Source organism: Halichoerus grypus, chromosome 6 (genome assembly GCF_964656455.1).
Source record: "Halichoerus grypus chromosome 6, mHalGry1.hap1.1, whole genome shotgun sequence".
Lineage (NCBI taxonomy): Eukaryota > Metazoa > Chordata > Mammalia > Carnivora > Phocidae > Halichoerus > Halichoerus grypus.
In genome coordinates, this window is record NC_135717.1 from 41,757,511 (window position 1) to 41,778,630 (window position 21,120).

The 21,120-nt window shown below is 49.4% G+C and overlaps 1 protein-coding gene across 1 annotated transcript; it reads left to right on the plus strand.

Moving 5' to 3' along the window:
- The first annotated feature begins 18 nt into the window (after positions 1–18).
- Positions 19–19,880, plus strand: GTPBP4 (GTP binding protein 4). The gene is made up of 17 exons (XM_036097397.2): positions 19–161; positions 1,054–1,224; positions 3,803–3,906; positions 3,987–4,123; positions 5,287–5,387; positions 7,232–7,324; positions 8,088–8,279; positions 8,361–8,426; positions 10,326–10,415; positions 11,203–11,313; positions 13,279–13,356; positions 13,630–13,681; positions 14,047–14,147; positions 15,237–15,434; positions 16,514–16,579; positions 18,278–18,421; positions 19,162–19,880. Exons 1-17 carry the CDS (start codon positions 114–116, stop codon positions 19,312–19,314), a joined length of 1,905 nt encoding a protein of 634 aa, XP_035953290.2. The 5' UTR covers positions 19–113; the 3' UTR covers positions 19,315–19,880.
- The last annotated feature ends 1,240 nt before the right edge of the window (positions 19,881–21,120 follow it).

Consider the following 21,120-nt stretch of genomic DNA (forward strand, 5'->3'; position numbering starts at 1 on the left):
GACACACGGAAGCCGTGCCTGCGGATACAGGGAGCACCCGGAAGTGACGCGCCGCCAGCGGAAGTCCCGCCCGCACGTCTGCTGCTCCCCGTCCCTCGTGGCTGATCGCCGGCATGGCGCACTACAACTTCAAGAAGATCACGGTGGTGCCGTCCGCCAAGGTAGGCGGTCGCGAGGGCTTGTCCGCAGTCGCCTCTCCCCTGCCGGGTCGCCAGGAAAGCCCGAGCCTGTAATTCTGGGATGGGACAGGGGTCGCCTCCTCTGGCGGGCCCCCCTTCTTAAGCCACGTCGTCCCCAGATTAGGGCCTTCCAGGGTTAGCGGTTCCCCGCCGGACACTGAGGGGCCTTCTTCAGGCGTTAGGGTCCTTCCCTCCGGCGTTGGGGTCCTTCCCTCTGGGTTAGAGGCCTTCTGCAGACGTTGGGATCCTCCCCAGAGAGGAGGCGGGGGGAGTCGGGAACTTTATGAAGTAGGTGCTTTTGAAGGAGCCTCTTAAGGATTCATAGAATTCAGTAGATGGAGAGGGGGGTACAGGCCTCCAGGTTTGATGTCTGTGTCCCTCCTGTTACTGACAGTGTTGTGGGCGCCTGTCCGCTTGTCTCTGCACTGGGCAGTTCAAGCAAGAGTTTATATTCTCAGTGACTTTCACATCTTAGGAAATTATAAGCAGTGAATTTTAGTTTTGCTTGTTGTTTTATATACTTTCGAAGTCAAAGATTTGCAAATTGAAATTGCAGGATTTTTTTCTCTTTAATGTTTTTTCTGAGTTATGCTTGAGTTACCTGACTAGTTTCAGAGGGCCCTGGGTGTTTGGAAATTAAGGTAACATCAAGAAAGTGTGGGATAAAATTTATTTTGGTAGCCATTTGCTAAGTGTTTGTTAAAGGCCAGAAACTATGAACATGATCAGAGTTGAATATAAAAGATTGAAGATTAGTTAGAAAAAGTGTTTGTAGTTGAAAACATGTGGTACCTTTGTTAGTCTTTTGAGAGGGTTTCAGGTAAGTGGATAAAAAGTAGACATTTTTGGTGTACTGTGTCTTATTTAATTGCAGGACTTTATTGACCTGACGTTATCGAAGACTCAACGGAAGACTCCAACAGTTATCCATAAACATTACCAAATTCATCGCATTAGACATTTTTATATGAGGAAAGTCAAATTTACTCAACAGAATTACCATGACAGACTCTCACAGATTCTAACAGATTTCCCCAAATTGGATGTAAGTGACTCGGGGACACGATAGGAATATAAATGTAAGCCATCAGATAATTGGTATTTCTAGCCACTTTGTGTACTTATCTGACAAATAAGGAAGGAAACAAAATGATTCACTTGTCAGACTTTGTGAGTTAGTGGCAAAGCTGGGAACAGAGCACAGGTTTTTTGATTCCTTAGTATTCTTCCTTTCCCCCTGCCAAGCCCCATGTAAGAGGGCCCGGAGCTGTCTCTTCAGGCTTTCTCTGTCACTTCGAGGCTTGAGGTGCCAACCCAAGCTCTCTCAAAGCTGTGCACTCTGAATCTGGCAGCTCACCAGCTTACGTGGGCTTCCTCTCCTTCCTCTTTCCAAGGTTCCTTTTCCTGGGGCCTCAAGTTATATCAGTGGCCTGAGGTCCACCACTGTTTGTGATCCTGTTGCTTCATCAGCCAGTGATGGTCAGTGAGAAGAAATTGTGTGGGGGAGCTTTGATTTGTGCATTGAGCCAAAACAGTTGAAATCTTCGCTGACAGCATAGTCGAGTTTGCTGTTGATGAAGCTGTAGAAAGCAAGAGCAGACCCTGCTTACCCCACAGCTGCAAGGTGATTTGAGGTGGTGAAGGATGTGGGGTAGGGGCAGCAGTACAGGGTGAGAACCTAAGTTTGCCACTGTCCCAAAACAGTCCGTAAAGCTAGGTTAAGGCAGAGGAGAAAAGTTGGTTTATGTGACAAGAGTTTCTTTCATATTTAAGGTGACAGTAGTTCGTTTAAACAATTACAGATGTGCTTAAAATAAGTGTAGAGGTTTCTGCTAGCAGACAGGCATGCACTTTCCATGTGTCTCCCAGGCATGCTACAGGTGCTAAGTAGAGGCTAGTTGAACACATGAATAGTTTCTGGGGAAAGGGTGGGTACCCTAGAAATTACCTGGAAGGAAGCAAAAGAATGAGATTATTGGAAACTGGTGTGATATTTGAAAACACCTGATCTGAGCAAACAGAATGCTGTGAACTAATTAGTACCAGATTTTTGTAGTTCTTTGTAAGAAGTTTTATCTTTCTTCATCCTTGGTATTTTTTTATACAGTAGAAGTTTAAATTTGTGAACATTCTATTCCCCCCCTTTTTTTTTGAGGGGGTTGGGGAGGGGGAGAGAATCTGAAGCAGGCTCCACACTCAGTGTGAATGTGGGGCTCGATCCCACGACCCTGAGATCATGACCTGAGCTGAAATCAAGTCAGATGCTTAACCGACTGAGCCACCCAGGTGCCCCCTCCTCCTCCCCCCCCCCCCCCCCGCATTTTTTAAACTAGAGTTAGCTATCTGAGAAGAATTTTAGAGTAGGAGGTTATAGTAGCTGCATTCGCAGCATGACTGACATGTCTCGAGTTCTGTTCAGGCCCCGGGAGCACAGCAGTCATAGAGGCCCTGTGCTTGTCTAGTGAGGGAAAGACGGTAAGCGTGGAAATCTGCAGTGTGTCAGATGCGTAAGGAGAGCAGGGAGATTGTAGCAGAGGCCTGAGGGCAGTGAGGTAGTGAGCTGTGCAGGGCTTGAGTTCTGTCTTAAGCCTTCCAGGTTGAGCCTGGGACGTGCCGAGCTTTGACTTAGCTTTTAGAGGATGAGCGGCCCGTGGGGTAGGAGGCCACTGGAAGGTTGGTGCACTGGATTAAGCAGCTGGCGGTGGTGAAGAGTTGAGTGCTGGGGAGGAAGAGCTAATGGGTTTGCTCACAGCACAGGTGTGGCCCGAAGCACCTTGGACAGTGGAGTGTCCATCCGTCCACACGGGAATGGGGGGAGGTTTGGGGAGGAGGAGGGCGGTTTGTATGTGTTGATTGAGGTGTGGGTAAGACATCACACAGAAGTGCATGCGGTCTGGAACTTTATGAGAGGTCTGGCCTGAAGATGTCTGTGCACTTAGATCCATGCGAGGTCACCCAGGACGTGAGTGTGGAGAGAAGAGTGTTCCCGGGAACCCTAATGTTGAGTGTTGGGTGGGAGCATGAGCCTGCAAGAGCAGAGTCGGTCCCGGAGGCCAGTTGAATAGAAAGCATCAGGAAGCGTGAGTGCCCAGCTGTCTGCTGTGCAGAGCTCTGCAAAGATGAAAGGAGTTCGGGGGAGGGGCTGATGTGATGAGCTGTTTTGATGGACTGGTGGAGACAATCCTGACTAACTTGGGTGAAAGGGAAGAAAAGAGCCAAGAGGGTAGCAAAGGAGTAGGATTGTGGGTTCAAGGGGGCTTGCAGACTTTTAGATTTGGGGGGGTGGTGACAGCATGTTTGCAGGCCTGGATTCAGGTCTTGAGAAGTGGGGGAGGACTCTTGTGCACAAATGGAGAGTTGGCTGGGTCTGTGGATGGGGTGAAGGGGGCACAGTCTTGGGCCCAGGCCAGGTGGGCAGACAGAAGTGACCCTTGAGCTCACTTAGATGTTTTCTCAGAGAGCTAAGCAGTCATCAGTCAGGAGAGAGGGCTGGGGAGAAGATGCCGGGGGTTTGAGGAGAGAGGAAAGGTGGGATGTATTTCCCTAGGAAATTATTCTGCAAGTATTGTTGACACATTGGGATGAGAAACCTGTGCCAAAAGACCAATTTGTTTCTGTTTTAGGATATCCATCCATTTTATGCTGATTTGATGAACATTCTCTATGACAAGGATCATTACAAGTTGGCTCTAGGACAAATAAATATTGCCAAAAATTTAGTGGACAAGTAAGGTATTTTCTTAATACAGTATCTTTCAAATTATTGTCCACAGTGAAAAACATGTCATATATTTGTTTTTATTTAAGTGTGGCTAAAGATTACGTGCGGCTCATGAAGTACGGAGACTCTCTGTACCGCTGCAAGCAGCTGAAACGCGCGGCCCTCGGGCGGATGTGCACGATCATCAGGAGACAGAAGCAGAGTTTGGAATATTTGGAGCAAGGTACCTGTGATACATAAGCAAGAACACTGTTTAGTGTGCTGTTATGCTACTTGATTCTTGTCAAGAACGCATTTTTGGAATATTTGTTTTATTTTAGACCTAACAGGGTCAAATTACTTTTCCCCACCTAGCCCATGAGAATTTCTGACAGGCTAGTTACTATTGAAAAAGCAGCTAGCAGTTAAAATGCTTATAAATTATTAGTACTATTAAGAGAATTTGTTTTTCATATTTCATACATAAGGCACATACATTATAAGTCACAGGAAAAATACCAAGGAAATATGTAAAAAATAAAATGACCCATAGTTTTAACCTATTGACATAAATTTAAAAAAAATTTTCCTTTTTTTTTTTTTGCAAAAAATTGCAATATGGGGCGCCTGGGTGGCTCAGTCAGTTAAGCGTCTGACTTTTGGTTTCAGCTCAGGTCATGACTCAGGGTTGTGGGATCAAGCCCCTGTTGGTCTCTGTGCTCAGTGGGGAGTCTGCTTGAGATTCTTTCCCTCTGCCCTTCCCCTGTCCAGTGTATGCATGTATACTGTCTCAAATAAATAAATCTTTAAAAAAGAAAAGCTTTGCAGTATGTGTTAGCATGAAATTGCTACTCCAGTTTCATTACATGATTGTTTTATTTTAAGAGGACAGTACTGAATTAGTGTAGTATCTCTAATGAAACAGTTACATGCCTTTTTATGTATATTTTTATGCTACAGATGTTTTTAAGTCATTGTGTTTTGTTCTTCCCCCGGCCCCCCATCTTGCAAATAATTTGTAACAAGTTGTCGGACTTGACTGTTTTGACAGTGCTTCCAAGGATCTGTTTTGTTTGATCTTTTTTTTTTTTTTAAAGATTTATTTATTTAGGTGCACCTGGGTGGCTTAGTCGTTAAGCGTCTGCCTTTGGCTCAGGTCATGATCCCAGGGTTCTGGGCTCCCTGCTCTGCGGGGAGCCTGCTTCTCCCTGATGTTTGTTAAAAACAAACCAAAAAAGATTTATTTATTTATTTATTTGACAGAGAGAGACACAGCAAGAGAGGGAACACAAGCAGGGGGAGTAGGAGAGGGAGGAGAAGCAGGCCCCCCGCCGAGCAGGGGGGCCAAGTTTGACTTTCTCCATTGTTCTTATGAAATAAAGCACATGTAATGTGAACTTTTCACAGTGCGGCAGCATCTGTCCCGTCTGCCAACTATTGACCCGAATACGAGGACCCTGCTCCTGTGTGGATACCCAAATGTTGGCAAGTCCAGCTTCATCAATAAGGTTAGTTTGGGGACGCCTGGGTGGCTCAGTCAGTGAAGTGTTTGCCTTGGCTCAGGTCATGATCCCAGGGGCCTGGGATCGAGTCTCACGTCGGGCTCCCTGCTCAGCAGGGACCCTGCTTCTCCCTCTCTGCCTCTCCCCCTACTTGTGCGTGCGCTCTCTCCCTCCCTCCCTCCCCCACCCTCAAATACATAAATAAAATTAAAAAAAATAAGGTTAGGGATGCCTTGGCGGCTCAGTTGGTTAAGCGTCTGCCTTCGGCTCAGGTCATGATCTCAGGGTCCAGGGTCGAGCCCCACATCGGGCTCCCTGCTCCGTGGGGAGCCTCCTTCTCCCTCTGCCTCTGTGCTCTGTCTCTCTCTCAAATAAATAAATAAAATCTAAAAAAAAATGAAAAAGATAAATAAGGTTAGTCTGTGTCTGGCGTTAACAAGTGACCAAGGACCTGAGGCCCAAGGGCTGCTGTGTCCTGTCCCTGTGGGTTGGAGGATGGCCGGCCAGTGAGTCCTTGAGTCAGTACTGCCCTCGCTGTGCACAGCCCTTTACTCGAGGGGAGGATTGCGTCTGTCTGAATCCACATTTATATTGCTGTTACGGAAAACATTGTGTGTTCTGGTACGTGTTCCGTAAGTTTGTTCGGGATTCGAGACATTCCAGTTGGGGTTTGTTACACGGAGAGCCTAGGCTGGGAGCAGGAGCGCCAGGAGAGCTGGTGCCGACTGACAGGCGGCACTTGCTGAATTGGACTTCGTGAAGTGTTTTGTGGGTGTCACCTTGCTTGATGGGACACTTCTCACATAAAGTATTTGGTCCACGTTGTGGGGAGTGGCTGAGTTGCTCTTTACTTGAGTGAGTTTATTAACTGGGACTTGAGGACACTATTTATTTAGTAACTCGGTCCTTCAAGACAACTTAGCTGAGCTTCAGGGACCTGAAGTGAGTAGAAACAGCATTTAAGGGGCGCCGAGGTGGCTCAGTTGGTTAAGGGTCTGACTCTTGATTTCTGCTCAGGTCATGATCTCAGGGTCATGAGATTGAGCCCCGCGTCAGGCTCCTGCTCACTGTAGGGTCTGCTTGAGATTCTCTTTCTCTCCCTCCGCCCCTCCCACTTGTGCTCTTCTGTGCACACTCTCTTTCTAAAATAAATAAATAAATCTTTAAAGGAAAATAAAAGGTCGGTTCCTAAATAAATAACGTAAAATGTCAGTTCACAACCAGCAGGAGCTCAGGTGCCAAACAACAGCAGTTACATATGTGTGAATGTTGCTGCCAGGAACACTTCCACTTTGACCCAGGTCTTTATTTTGTCCCCAAGTTGTGCTGACATGATAGGCTGAAGCTCTGCGGTGTCCGAGCTCCCGGCTCGAACGCTTGCGAGCCAGTGGCCACTTAATCCCGTACAATGAAATAGTAAACAGTTGAGGCCCTCGGTTGCACCGACCGCATGTCGAGAGTTGGCGGACGTGTGGCTGGCGGGCCCCATATCAGCCGTGCAGGTACAGAGCGTTTCTGTCTGCACAGCAAGGTTGTTGGGGCCGGGGTGGATCAGAGCAGAAGCTGACGGCCACTCCAAGTACTGGCCCCCCACCTCCCTAGTATCTGATGGGGACTGTCGCTGCCCTGGCCCGGTGGCGGGAGGAAGTGGATGGAGTCCGTCCATCAGAGAGCAGCAGCTTCGGTCCTCAGCAACGTAATCATGCCAGGTCTCTCTCCTTGTTTGGTCTTGTTTTGTTTTAACGCCGAAATCATTCATCTCTATAACCCGTAGGTGCCACACAGACCTCTGAGAGGAAATAAGGTAAGGAACTTGTGTAACTGTTGGTGTTATGATTGTTTTGTTTTAGGTGACGAGAGCCGATGTGGATGTCCAGCCCTATGCGTTTACGACCAAGTCTCTGTTTGTGGGGCACATGGATTATAAGTATCTGCGTTGGCAGGTGAGCGCTCCCACCTTTAAACATAGAGCTCTTGTTGTTAACGGGGTTTGATTTTGGGGATCCCTAAAGAACTAGAGTGTCTCCCCTAATTCCCAGTGCGCTTAGGGAAAGACTCGGAGGAGGTGGGAGAGATTCTCAGGGTCACCAGGAACACCCCTGCAGAGAAAACTCCCCTGAGCTCCCCGGCTGCCCTCAGGGCAGTTCTCGGGGAGGCAGTGGGTGGCCTGTTTTACGTTAACAGTGGTACTTCCGAAGAAACAAGTTTCCTTGTTGTTGCTGACCCTGTCATTACAAATGACATTTATTAACCATTTAAAAGCATGGAGCAGTTTCCACAGTAGAATTTCATTTCATAAACGATGAGGTTGTTTCTAACACATGGGAGAGTTTCCCAGTTGCTCTTCTGTTCCGCTCTGTCAGGGCCCCTGGCTGGCTCAGAGCACGTGGCTCTTGATGTCCGGCTCAGGAGCTCAAGCACTGTGTTTGGCATAGTTCGGCATATATCAAAAAGGGGAAAAAGAGGCGTCCTTTTCTCCAGGTCATTGGCTAGTTCTTCAGTGAGCTCTGCGGGGTCCACTCATCCCCCCTTTCGTCTTCATATTTAAAGCTTATCTGATTATGGTCAGTTGGGAGATCTACGTTTTATGTACTGGTTCTCTGAGGGCTGGTGTGGGCGTTGAGTCCACGCGTTAAGTGGGTGTTGATGTGCTGGACAGGAGGTTTGTGGGTGTGTATGCTCTTGAGTAACACATCTGACCATTAGGTTGTAGATACTCCGGGGATTTTGGACCACCCTTTGGAGGATCGGAACACCATTGAGATGCAGGCCATCACAGCCCTGGCTCACCTGCGTGCCGCGGTTCTGTACGTGATGGACCTGTCTGAGCAGTGTGGGCACGGGCTGAAGGAGCAGCTGGAGCTCTTCCAGAACATCAAACCTCTCTTTATCAACAAGGTACAGGTGGGAGCGAGGACTTTCGGTTTATAACTTGCACTGTGAGGATGATCATTTCATTATTTGTTTTCCCTGTTGCAGCCTCTTATAGTTGTAGCAAACAAATGCGATGTGAAGAGGATAGCTGAACTTTCTGAAGAAGATCAGGTAAATCACCTTAATGTTTTGAGTATTTCTTACCTAATTCCAAATCTTACTTCAGACCACCAGAGGTTAGAAGGAATTTTAGCAATACTAGTCCGTGTTTTTATTCTACAGTTGAGGTAGTATCCTCACTGGTTTATTGGTGGCAGACTAAACCTGGCCTTCCCTGAGCTCTGCTCTGCCTTCGAGGCTGTGGGAATACCCGTGCGTTCAGCAGGATGGCACAGTTAACCCATGGAAGGTCTTCACCTTGGTGCCTTAGGGCACACACAGCACCGTGACACAGGCCTTGCCTCTTCGGGCCTCGAGCCCCGGTGCACTGGGCAGCACCTGCAGAGTAGGGCTGTAGGTAGGAGGGTTCCGTGGGTGTCATGTACCTGCTGCACGGACTTGTGGGGAAATGAGTTTGGGAAGTGAGTCGAGTGAGTGAGTGGAGGAGGAGGAGCATCTGTAAACTTGCCAGGACAGGGAGTATAGAGTGTTTGCTGTATTTTCTAGAGGCAGGTCGGGTGGTTAGCCCTCCCTCTCCACACAGCTCACCCTGCAGCCCTGGAGAAGGTTTACACTGGCGCAGAGGTTCTCAGACTCTTGGGCACACCCAGGCCCGCAGGGTCAGAGCCTGGGAGGCGCCCCCTGGGGCGGGTCACCCTGGAGCTTGGAGAAGCAGGCACTAGAATAACCTCACTGTGGCCCCATCTCCTGGAGTGCGTGTCACTGACCACCTCAACATGGAGGGTCTCCAGGGGGTGGCGTGCCGTCCCTTCCCAGTGCCTCTGTCTTGTACTAGTTGGACATGTCATACTTGCGAAGAGGGAGGGCTTTTTAAACAGCCATGCTGGATATCGGGCACCGCAGCATGTTCATTCAGTTACTAACTAGGTACGCATGGACCTTAGAGAATTCGCTTGGGTTGGAGAGGACCCAGGTCCCTACTAAGTGATCCTGGTTTTTAGGTGCTTGCGCTGGAAGGGGAGACGAGGGTTAAGCTGTGAAGCCCGGAGATTAGGCTGAGCCAGCTGCTCAGGCTTCGAGGTCAGGCACGCCCAGGCCCCGCCATCCCGCCATGTGCCCGCAGTGACGGGGGTGTGGTCTCCGTTCTGCCGTCGCTGGTGCTAACAGCTGCAGCCCTGGGTGGTTCGTCAGCAGCCTCGACAGGCAGATTGAACGAGACTGGAAGGCACGTGGGCAGCGGACGCCATCGCGATGGTGCTGCCAGGTTAACCCAATGGCGTGGCCGTGTGCCCGAGGCTCTGGCTTGTTGCCTGTCTCATGTGCGATGAACGGGGTCACTGTGAGCTCAGAGGCTAGTCAGACCACGGTGTCCCCAAGACCACTGCTATTTGCGGGGGAGGGGGCAGTCTCCCTGGTAAGTGGGACCCCGAAGTGATTGTGCTGGCCTTGTTTGTGACAAGCTTTCCCGTCACAGGGTTGACGTCTGTGTCTGGACGAGGGGGCGCTGGTGTCGAGGGGCACAAGCGAAGCCCCTCGTTCCAAATCGGAGTGATTTATATGTTTCTGTGTTGTTTTGTAAGGAATTCTCTTAGGTTGTAGAGGCCAAATGTTTCTTTAAAAATAGCGTTGAAAACATACTAAAAAAAATTCTGTAGCTTGATGTTGCTGGGTTCCTTTTTAGAAGATGACGTCTTACAGAAGAATGTTCCAGGGAGCCTCTGGTTTGCTTTTGTAGTCTGGTTTGATCTTCCCGGTAATGGGTATTTTCTTAATCGCAGAAGAATGTAGGGAAAGATCAGCATTTGGGGGAAATGTCCTTTAGAAGAATTTAGAAACGAACCATGGACGTGCTAACTAGCATTTATGGTACCCGTATGAAGAACAGTAAGACTTGTTCGTGGGGAGGTGGAAGTAAATAATGGCTCTTTTGTTTTTCTTTTGTCTTCCCAGAAAATATTTGCAGATTTGCAGGCTGCAGGATTTCCTGTGGTTGAGACTAGCACCCTGACGGAGGAAGGGGTTATTCAAGTGAAAACAGAGGTCAGTGCTTCATCCATCCCTTTATCGCCTTTGTGGTCAGAGGAGTCCATTGTGGGGAAGAAAGCGTTCTCTGCAGGTGTCGTGGGCAGCTGTTGAGGCGGCCAGGCGGGAGAGCATGTGCACCGCACTGAGCCTGGTCCCCACCCGCCCAGTTGAATGTGGCGCTTGAGGGGACACTCCGACTCCCGCACAGGTGGCTTCGCTTCGTCCACTGCTTGCTGTCCATCCTGACCTGTCAGGATGGCTGTGGGAGCTGTACTGTCACGAACTTGTGTAGAAGTCGAAGGAGCAAAAGGAGCATGGAGAGAGACCTTTCCCATTAGGTTTCACATGCGATTCTGATCGCTTACGTTGTTATTTTTATGTGAAATAGAAAGAAAGGCGGGTTTGATGCTGTGGTTGATTCGGCTCTGGTGCTCCAGTCAGAGTCCGAGGGGGGCTGTGGACCTGGCTGGGGGCACAGCACGAGGGCTGCTCGTGGTGGGGGGCAGGCCTGGAAGGGCCGTGGAGTGTTGCCTCGGGGTGCTGCCCCAGCCTGGGCTGGCCTGGGAAGGGGGCCTGTTCCCGCCTGAACGTGCAGTCTGCCCCGAGGGGTTACATGGACCTCGGGGTGATCCCCGGGACAGCACCAGCCACTGTGACTCCTGAGGAAAAGCATGTAGCGGGGTCCAAAGCTTTGGAACACAGTCTGCTGGTGAGCGGGGGGCTCTGGTTCCGGTCCCACACCCCCGCCTCCAGACCAGAAGGCGGGATGCCTTGTGAGTCTGGCCCTGTTTCCTCACCTCAGGCTTGTGACAGGCTCCTGGCTCATCGAGTTGAAACCAAAATGAAAGGAAATAAAGTGAACGAGGTGCTCAACAGGCTGCATCTGGCCATGCCGAACAAGAGAGACGACAAGGTGAGGTTGGCCTTCCCAAGAGCCTGCAAGCCGGCACCTGCCTCACTCGGGGCTCACAGGTGCTGTGCACACTCACGCGGAGTAAAAACGACGTGTGTCCTCACGTACACAAGTGCAGAGGTAGCGTCTGCTGCTCACTCCACCAGAGGCGCTTAGTAATGTCTTTCTGGTGTGTAAGCATATTTTATAGAATCAACATTCCTTAAAATTTTTTCTGTGCTGGGGCACCTGGGTGGCGCGGTCAGTTGAGCATCTAACCCTTGGTTTCAGCTCAGGTCCTGATCCTCAGGGTCATGGGATCGAGCCCCGGGGCCAGGCGGGGTGGTGGTCAGCACTCAGCGGGGTTCTGAGATTCCCTCTCCCTCTCCCTGTTCCTCCCACTTGTGCTCTCTCTCTAAAGTAAATCAGTCTTTAAGAAAAAGTTTTTGTTGTTGGTTTTCTTGCTGTTACAGTGCTCAGTTGCACGTCTTTATCCATAAGTCTTTGCTTTTAATTGCAGATGTATACATAGAGTGAATTTTACGGTAGGGAGTTGAGGAGGTCAGCGTCCTCCAGACACCCTTTCTGGGTCATGCTGTGCGTTTCCCAGATCTTTGATGCTGAGTGTCCCACTGCTGGAATTTCCTTCATGAATAGAGCATGCGAGCATTTTTTTATTCTTAAAGATTTTATTTTTATGTAATCTGTACACATGGGGCTTGAACTCCGAATCCTGAGATCAAGAGTTGCATGCTGCACCGACTGAGCCGGCCGGGTGCCCTATCAGGCAAGCTTTTTTCATGAGCTTATTGGCCTGTTCTTCAGGTGATTTATCTTTTATTCATTTAAGGTATAGTTTTTTTGTAAAGGAAATCAGATTCTCATATGCTCTGTAGGGCTTTTTGTTTTTTTTTTTTAAAGATTTTATTTATTTATCTGATAGACAGAGAGGGAACACAAGCAGGGGGAGTGGGAGAGGGAGAAGCAGGCTTCCCGCAGAGCAGGAGCCCGATGCGGGGCTCGATCCCAGGACCCTGGGATCATGACCTGAGCCGAAGGCAGACGCTTAACGACTGAGCCACCCAGGCACCTCGGGGTTTTTTTTTGTTGTTGTTGTTGTTTTAGTTCTTTGTTTGGCTTTTTGACTTGGGTTTCCTTTTTCAGTCTCAGATTACACGTTTTTAATATGCTATTTAATACTTAATTTTTTAAATATATGCTATTAGCTAATATTGATATTTTTTTGCAGCTGTTGGTTATGCACAGAAAGATCTACCATTCGTTCCAAAAATATTCTTTAAAAGTATTTTTTTCTATATTTGAATGGTTTCATTTTTTTAATTTTACCTGTTTTGAACAGAAGTTTTTGCTCAGTCTTGCATTTGTTTTGTTCTTGGGAAGCAGGCAGCTACCCAGATATGTTGTCATTTATCTCAAAACTGATGATCGAGTCCTGTATCTTTCCATTAAATTCTCCTGTGTGTTGGGTTTCTGTCTAGATTGCTTTCGTCTGCTTTGTTTCTTCTGTGTTGCTCTTTTGTTTGTAATTTTTCTCGAGAATCTTTGTGTTTATTTTTTCTAAATAAACCTTGGAGGGGCACCTGGGTGGCTCAGTTGGATAAGCGTCTGCCTTCAGCTCAGGTCATGATCTTGGAGTCCCAGGATCGAGTCCCGCGTCGGGCTCCCTGCTCAGCGGGGAGTCTGCTTCTCCTTCTCCCTCTGCCTGCCACTCTCCCCCCTGCTTGTGCTCTCTCTCTCTCTTAAATAAATAAAATCTTTAAAAAAAAATAGAAATAAACTTTGGATCAGCTATGGAGTCTTTCTGTTTCCTTGCCCAGCTGGCCCTGCACCCCCACACAGTCATCTGCTGGTTTGGAATTGGTCTGGCTTTGCAGAGGGGGAGCGTGCCTCTGGTTTTTCGCTTTTATGTTCCTTTTGTATTCAGCAAGGCATTTCACGGAACTCTTCCCGGTGGTGTCCCCTCAGGAGAGGCCCCCTTTCATCCCCGAGGGAGTGGTGGCACGCAGGAAGAGAATGGACATTGGGGAGCCCAGGAGGAAACGGGTAGGTCTGCTTCAGCAGTGCAGAAGGCCGCGTGTGCCCAGGGCGGGCACGGGACATGACACTGAGGGCATCCGGGCCTGTGCTGTCAGGCTCGGCGAGTGTGGACGTGAGTGGTGGGGCCCCCGGGACATGGGAGCTGGGCCGACGGGCGTTACACGGATGGGCTGGCGGGATGGAGGAGAGGTCGTCTCCTGGGGGTGAGGAGGGGCTCAGCACTTGTGCACCTGGAAGGCCAGCAAGAGCTGATGGGAGTGCTCTGCCCCTTCGTTGCAGGAACGAGACCTTGAAGTGGAGCTGGGAGACGATTATGTTTTGGACCTTCAGAGTAAGGGCGGATGTCCGGGTCAGGAAGCTGTGGGAGGGCTTCAGTGCCTGCGCGCCCTGCAGCTGCGCCTTAATCTTTCTTAGGGACGAGGTTGTGTGCGGCTGGGCTTGAGGCTTCTTGTGGGTGGTTTCGGGGGCTCCAGGAGGGTGGTGTTTAGCTGGCGTGGTGCAGGCCGCTGCTGCTGATGGTCTGCCGCCCCTGCCTTCACCTCCCGCTCTAGGCCCGTGGTCCTGAGATGCTGTGTGACCCTGGGCATGTGTTTCTTTACTGGAGTGTTGGGTGCAAGTGCTCTGTTGTTTTCCTGGAGAGACATGGTTGAAGGTATTAAAAACTACAGTAAACCTAACCTTTCTTTTCTACTTTAGAGTACTGGGATCTGATGAACTCCTCTGAGAAATATGATAAGATACCCGAGATCTGGGAAGGCCATAACGTAGCTGATTATATTGATCCCGACATCATGCAGGTCTGTGTCTCTTGCTAAATTGTGTGATTTTTATTCCTTATGTGACCGTGAAGGTACCAGTACGGCTGTTGACCTACCTGGACTTGTTGCCTGTGTTCCTTCTACACCGCGAGCCTCCCCACCCCGTCACCAGCAGCCTGCTCGTACCGAGGGTCCTGGAGACCCCAGGACTCTGCTTTCTCTCTGTTCTGAGCCACGGCCTCCTTCGTGGGGCAGGTGGACTCTGGGCCGTGAGCTCCCTGTCTTCCGACCTGACCTGTTCTCGTCTCCTGGAGCTTTTCTCCTTAGCGGTGGCTTCCTCCTATTGGCTGTTCCTTAGCGGGTTCCTCTTTAAAAAACAGAACCTTTCTTAAACCCTGTGTCCTTCGTTAGTTGCTGTCTTGCCCCTCTCTCCTCGGTCGAGGTTTTTGAAAAGATACAGAGTATTTCCTGTCAGTGCTCCCTCATTTCCTACTCCTTCCCAAATGCTGCCCTTCATTTACATTTTCAATCTGCAGGGTGCTCTGCTGGGCAGGCCCCTCCATTTGCACACTGAGGCCCATACTCCTGGCCCCAGGAACCCTGTCATGGGCTCCTTTAAGTAATCTCTACGCCCAGTGTGGGGCCTGAACACAGGATCCTGAGATCAGGAGTCGCACACTCCACAGACTGAGCCAGCCAGGCGCGACCATAACTTGTCTTTCCTAAACTGTGTGGCTAGCAGGGGCATTTGTGTTTGGGGATGGCCTTAGAACGGATAAAGGGGATGTCGTAATCCCATACCAGCTCACACTGGTAAGTTCCTAGTTTTTCCGCAGGAGGTGCTCTCGTGTGTGTGGGGTAGGGGGGAGTGCTGGGGCGTGAGGTGATGTCTGTATATTTCACCTTGACGTCTGCAGTAACTGTTGGTAAAGAGAAAGAAACAGCACAGGACAGCTCACGGGGCGTGTGGGCTCACTGCTGGGAGGTGAGCTCTTGGGCGTTCCTGTGCGGGACTGGGCGCAGGCATTCAGCGCCCCCTGCAAGGCCGAGGGGAACCGAGCTCCCGCGGGAACATTGCTACGCTTGAGAGTTTTTCGTTGTTGTGTTTAATGACAATTCTTTTTAAAGAAACTGGAAGAGTTAGAAAAAGAGGAAGAGCTAAGGACAGCAGCGGGGGAGTATGACAGCGAGTCTGACAGTGAGGACGAAGAGATGGGGGAGATCCGCCAGCTGGCGAAGCAAATTCGGGAAAAAAAGAAACTGAAAATTCTGCAGTCCAAGGAGAAGAACACACAGGGCCCCAGGATGCCTCGGACCGCTAAGAAGGCAAGTTCTGTGTATCCAGAGCGCCAGGACCGGCCTGTGCGGTGCCGGATTCTCATACAGTCATTGCTAAGTGCAGCATTTCGACCTAAATGTGGCTGTGGCCATGGGATTGCACCGACTTTGTTTTGTTGATACGTCCTGGCGTTTGAGGTACTTTGAGCTCTGGTCTGCTGCATTCTGCTAATGGGGCCCTTTCCTGGTGACTCTCGGGTTCGGCACTGTCAGAGTCAGCCTCTGCAGTCGAACAGAGTAAGGTTGTGGTTTGGGATTTGTGGCAGAAAAGCTATCAGTCACCATGTTCCTGTTCTTTCATTTCTCTGTGAGTCAGGACTCCTCTTTTGGAATTTACAGAAGCCTAAGCCAGTCCAGCTTAAATCCTCGGGCAATTTCTTGGCTCCTATGACTGGTTAGAACGGGGAGAGTCACACTTTAGGCACAGATTGGTCAAATGATAGGAGAATTCTTTCCGGTCTCAGCCCCATCTTTGTAGTATTTTCCTCTCCTGCTCTGTGCTCGTCAGGGCGGCAGGTGAGGCCAGGTCCTGTGGGCGCCCTCAGACCGCGGATGTGATAGGATGGCGTGCAGGGCAGCTAAAATGTGGCAGGAGAGGAAAGGAAACAGTGACATTCCAGACACCTTTCTGTGGACATTAGTGTGTCTGAGTACTGTTTTCATGAGATGGCAAACGAGTGGTTCTTGGTAGACTGGACACTCGTCTGTGTCCCCACTGGTGCTCACTGGGTTTGGGAGGAGACGCTGTGGCTGGAGTTTGGATCTTGGGGCACATCATGTGACTTCAGCGTCAGGGACCCTTCAGGCAGAGACTTCCCTGCAGAGTCATGCAGAACCCGAGGACATGACGCGTACGTCGTCTTACACATGGCCACTGCCTGGGAGATGCTGGTTTCCACGGTTTTAATGCTTGTCCAAAAATACGAACCTGAGCTCGATTAAAAGGTTTAATTCCTAGAAAAAACGTACTGTACATCATTGTAAAAGGTACATTTTCCCTTGAATTTTTTTTTTTCCTAAACATTCATCAAAGTAATTTTGCTTAAATACCTTTCCCCCGTGTTCAGGTTCAGCGGAAAGTCTTGGAGGATGAGATGCGCAGTCTTGGTGTTGACATGGATGACAAAAACAATGTAAGTGTGTGGAGGTGATCCTGGGACACGGACGGCTCTGTCTTAGGACACCAGGCTCTTAGAAACCCGGGGGGCTGGTGGAGCTGGTTACAGAAGAAAGGAGAACTTGGAGTGTGTGTGGAGGAGCGGCTTGGAAGTGCTGAGAGTGTGCTTGCCCACCACTGTCCACTGGCCCCTCAGGATGGCTCAGGGCACTTGGCTCCAGGGCCCCTGTTGATGGTGTGGGCGCTGTTTTCAGGCTCTGTTCTTGTTGACGCAGGAAGACTTGAGGGACACCTTGCACATTCCGTGTGGCCCTGAGCGTGGGGCGGCCCCAGTGTGCTTTTCTTTGTGGGGTTTGGGGTTTTTTGGGTTTTTGTTCTTTTTTTTTTTTTTCTTTTTGTCAGTGTTTTATCATATTTGTGCCTACATCATTTTTCATTCCAGGTTAATGGAAAATATGAAAAATACCAAAAACAAGAAAGGAAAAAAAATCACCTGTGTTTATAGCACACAGAAATAATCTAGGTTGACATGCAGTTTATACCTTTTTATTCAGGTTTTTGTAGAGAGGACTTTAATTCTTCTCTTTTTTTCTTGAAAATGTATTTGTAACCATATTCGTATTTCATACTTATTTCCCATTGTGGTATAGCATTTTTAGGATAATTTTTGAGTAAAAAGCCTTAGTTTATCTCAGGCTTCTTGGGGTGGTTGTTTAAAAATTCATTTGCTGTCATGCAAACAAGGAACTACGTCAAAAACTAATGACGTAATGTATGGTGACTAACATAATAAAATTAAAAATTCATTTGCTGTCAACTCAGAATATAAGGTGATGTGTAAGTAATATACAATAAGGTAGAAGTAATTTGTGTCTGGGAAAAATACAAGTTGGAATAGAATGTCAGAACAAAACGTAAACTTATTTTTTTAATTTTTAACTTGAACTTTGATTTTGGTGACTGCAGTCTTCATGTAGCGTCTTAGCATCAGTTTAGTGATCAGATAGGTATGTGAGGGTATATTTAGTCTCAACATGAGAGGAGCTTGGGCTGTAAATAGTTCAGAACTGTTTTCCTGGGGGCCCAACGATTAAAAGGTATTTCAGATAACTATTGAAATTCTGATTTTTTTTTTCTTGATGAATTATGCTGGAGCATATATATATATATATATATTTTTTTTTTTTTTTTTTTAAGCTTTTATTTATTTTAGAGTGTGTGTGGGGAGAAGGGCAGAGAGAATCTGAAGCAGACTCCCCACTGAGTGCAGAACCCCATGCTGAGCTTGATCCCAGGACCCTGAGATCATGACCTGAGCCAAAATCAAGAGTCGGATGCTTAGGGGCGCCTGGGTGGCTCAGATGGTTAAGCGTCTGCCTTTGGCTCAGGTCATGATCCCGGCGTCCTGGGATCGAGCCCCACATCGGGCTCCCTGCTCAGCGGGAAGCCTGCTTCTCCCTCTCCCACTCCCCCTGCTTGTGTTCCCTCTCTCGCTGTGTCTCTCTCTGTCAAATAAATCTTTAAAAAAAAAAAAAAAATCCTATTTGTAACATCAAGCAGTGTGTTAAGTGAAAAAGAATATTTGACCAGTAACTAATGTGATGTTAAAGAGCTTTAGCGTATTCAATAATGTCTCTCAAAACTCTTGCGTGTCCTGTCGGTATAATTTCGTGTGTGTGACCACAGCCCTGAATTTGTTATTCGTGCTTTTCAGGCCCATTATGCAGTCCAGGCCAGAAGGTCCCGGAGCGTTACTAGGAAGAGGAAACGGGAGGACTCTGTCCCACCCACATCTGTAGCTTGCAGCCGCAGCTGCTCTCGGACTCCGCGGGATGTCTCTGGCCTTCGGGACGTCAAGGTTAGTCCCTGTGATATGGGCTCAGGACACACCGTGCAGCTGTCGTTCAGAGGGCAGGGACCACAGGTGGGGCTGGTGCCCCCCGAGAGGCGAGCTCAGCATTCTGGACCCTTGTCCTAGCGGTGTCCTCTCGTGGGTGGACGGAAGCATGGTGTCCTAGGGTGCCGTGCTCAGAACCTGGAGCCGGAGCCCCTGTAGGGAGTGGTCGTGGGCAGTCTTTTGGGAAAGACACTGGATATATACAGTCTTTTTCATTGAAACTTTTTTATTAAATAAAGACAAAAATGGTTAGTTTTGGCATTTTGAAAGTTCAGGTACGGGAGAAAGTCTGTATATAAACCGGCAAACCATTTACTTGATGGAAGCCTTGAGATTTCCATCTCCTTCTAGAAATCTGGATTTTAGTAACGCAGCATTGCCACTTGTCAGATGTGAGCGGTACGGTTTCATGGGCTGACTCTGTTTTCTTGTTTGTCTAAGAGGGAATTACGGCCGATGGGCCTAATCTTCCGGCTCCTGGTAGGCACAGGATTTGTCTAGACAGAGCGTTCTTCCCGTCCTTGTGTGCACGGGGATGAGGTCTGCAGCCCCCGGGCCCCAGGGCAAACTGCAGCGATTGAGACTGGCCAGCGCTTCTCGCAGAAGAGATCTGGACCGTGGAGACAGATTGCTAACTGGTCATGACAAGGCACGTGGACACTTGGGAGCTCACGTGTATTGTGTGTTCTTGTGCTTTACAGATGGTGAAGAAAGCCAAGACTATGATGAAGAACGCTCAGAAGAAGATGAACCGCCTGGGGAAGAAAGGAGAAGCAGACAGACACGTGTTCGATATGAAGCCCAAGCACTTGCTGTCCGGAAAGAGGAAAGCCGGGAAAAAGGACAGGCGGTAGTGGCTGGGCGGGGTGGTGCCCGGCCTCGTCTGGTGGGGGGTCCCAGGATTGGGGCGCCGCCTGTAAACCGCAGACAGCGAGGACACCTGAAGCTCTGGCTGCTTGCTCTCGGGCGGGGGGCGCGGGTGCGGGAAGGTGTCAGCGCTGCCCCACGGCACGGGTCTTCCAAGTGGATGGCGGGTTCTGCATTTAGGGAGTTCTGGTCACTTCAGATCTGCAGAACCGGAAAGATGCACATCATGTGTGTTTTGATGGAGAAAAATCTTTCCGCAAGAGGGAACTTTGGTTCGTGTGTGTCTGGTCTTTTTTTGCAAAGAAAACCGCTCTGCCCTGGACACGGGCGGAAGGCTGCCAGCCGTGCCTACTGAGAGCCGCGCCAGCTAGTCTTTCTCTACGACGTGTGTACCCTTGTAGCCTGGCTCCAGCTAGTTCATCCAGGATGAACCTCTGAGAGAAAGTGGTTTGGGTTGATTTAGGGTTTTTTTTTTTTATTTAGTTACAAATCACTGTAGTTTGGCCAAATGAAAAGGGAAAATAAATAAACTAACTCCTGTTCTGAAAACAAACAGTCCTTCTCCTTGGGGTAAAACGTCACCTCAGGCACTGTAGCAGCCCAGCGTGTGTCCGGGAAACATAAGCAGCCCTGCGCTTCCGCACACCCCCCTGCCGCACCCGTCTGCGGCTGTCCTGAACGGAGGTCACTGTGGCGCGGGAGCCCGCCCTCGCCGCCGTGCCGGTGTGCCCGCCTCCACCCGGGCGGCTGTGGGCAGCGTCGCGGCCCGGAGGGCAGTTGTCTCACGGGCGTGTCTAGCGTGTGCTGCGTGCTGTGCAGGGGTATAAAGTGAGATTTTCACGTGTGTGTGCTGAAAAAGATGGGTGAAGAGAAGCTGAAACGCACATGGTGTTGGGGAGGCAGGAGCCCACGTCTTCGCGGGGGTCGCAGTTGCGGAACCGTTCTGGAACTAGGGTCTCTGGAGGCTTGAGTCTTGCAGGGAAGGGCTGGGCTGGAAATCCAGCAACTTGGGTCGATTTTGGCCCTTCTGGCTTTGGTGTTCACGTATCCCCCACCCCCGCCCCGGGGCAGGCGCTTATGCCTCTGTTCCTGTGGCTGCTTGTGTGAGTCAGAGGGGCTGCTAAGGACCTTGTCCCCCAAAGATCAGGATTCTAGGTTTACACTGCTGATTGTTGCTTCTGATGGCGGAGGTGTAGACAAAGAGACGGACCCCATTCTTGCAATCCCCGTCCACGGAATCAGATGCAGGGGGTTTAAAGAGCCAGCGCCTGTTTCTTTTTCCTTTGCTTTTTCCTGCTTTACCTCTTTTGGGGGCCAGACACTTAAGGATGAGGACTTTGAAAAGCAACTGCATGTGAAGGGAGTTTGGAAAGACCACACACATGCCCCAGGAAGGACATGTACTCAGAGAAGAACTACAGAGACCTTCAGTGTTTACCCCTGGCTGGCACAGTGATACCCTTAAAACAACAAAATCCAGCCATTCTGGTGAAGGGAGAGTTTCTGATTTCCAGGAATTCCCACGTTACGAAATTTCAGATGTCCAGTTTTCAACAAAATCACAAGGCATACAAAAGAGTAGGGAAGTAAGGCCCATTAAAGGAAAAAAATGCTGTCTCAGGAGGATGAGATGGTTTAAAACAACCATCCTAAAGACCCAGAGCTGAAGGAAGATAGGCACAGAGTCAGGAAAATGAGGTGCCCCCAAAATTCCAGAGCTGGAAAGTACAGGTAACAAAACCAAAAAGATAGATGGGATGATATCAAACAAATCTCTCTGCTTCAAAGGAAAT

Bases quoted from the DNA above. Each gene is read 5' to 3' on its own strand.
- GTPBP4 (XM_036097397.2), top strand. From the start codon at position 114: ATGGCGCACTACAACTTCAAGAAGATCACGGTGGTGCCGTCCGCCAAG. The intron at 3,907-3,986 runs GTAAGGTATTTT...TTTTTATTTAAG, and splicing joins GCCAAAAATTTAGTGGACAA to TGTGGCTAAAGATTACGTGC. The intron at 8,427-10,325 runs GTAAATCACCTT...TTGTCTTCCCAG, and splicing joins AACTTTCTGAAGAAGATCAG to AAAATATTTGCAGATTTGCA.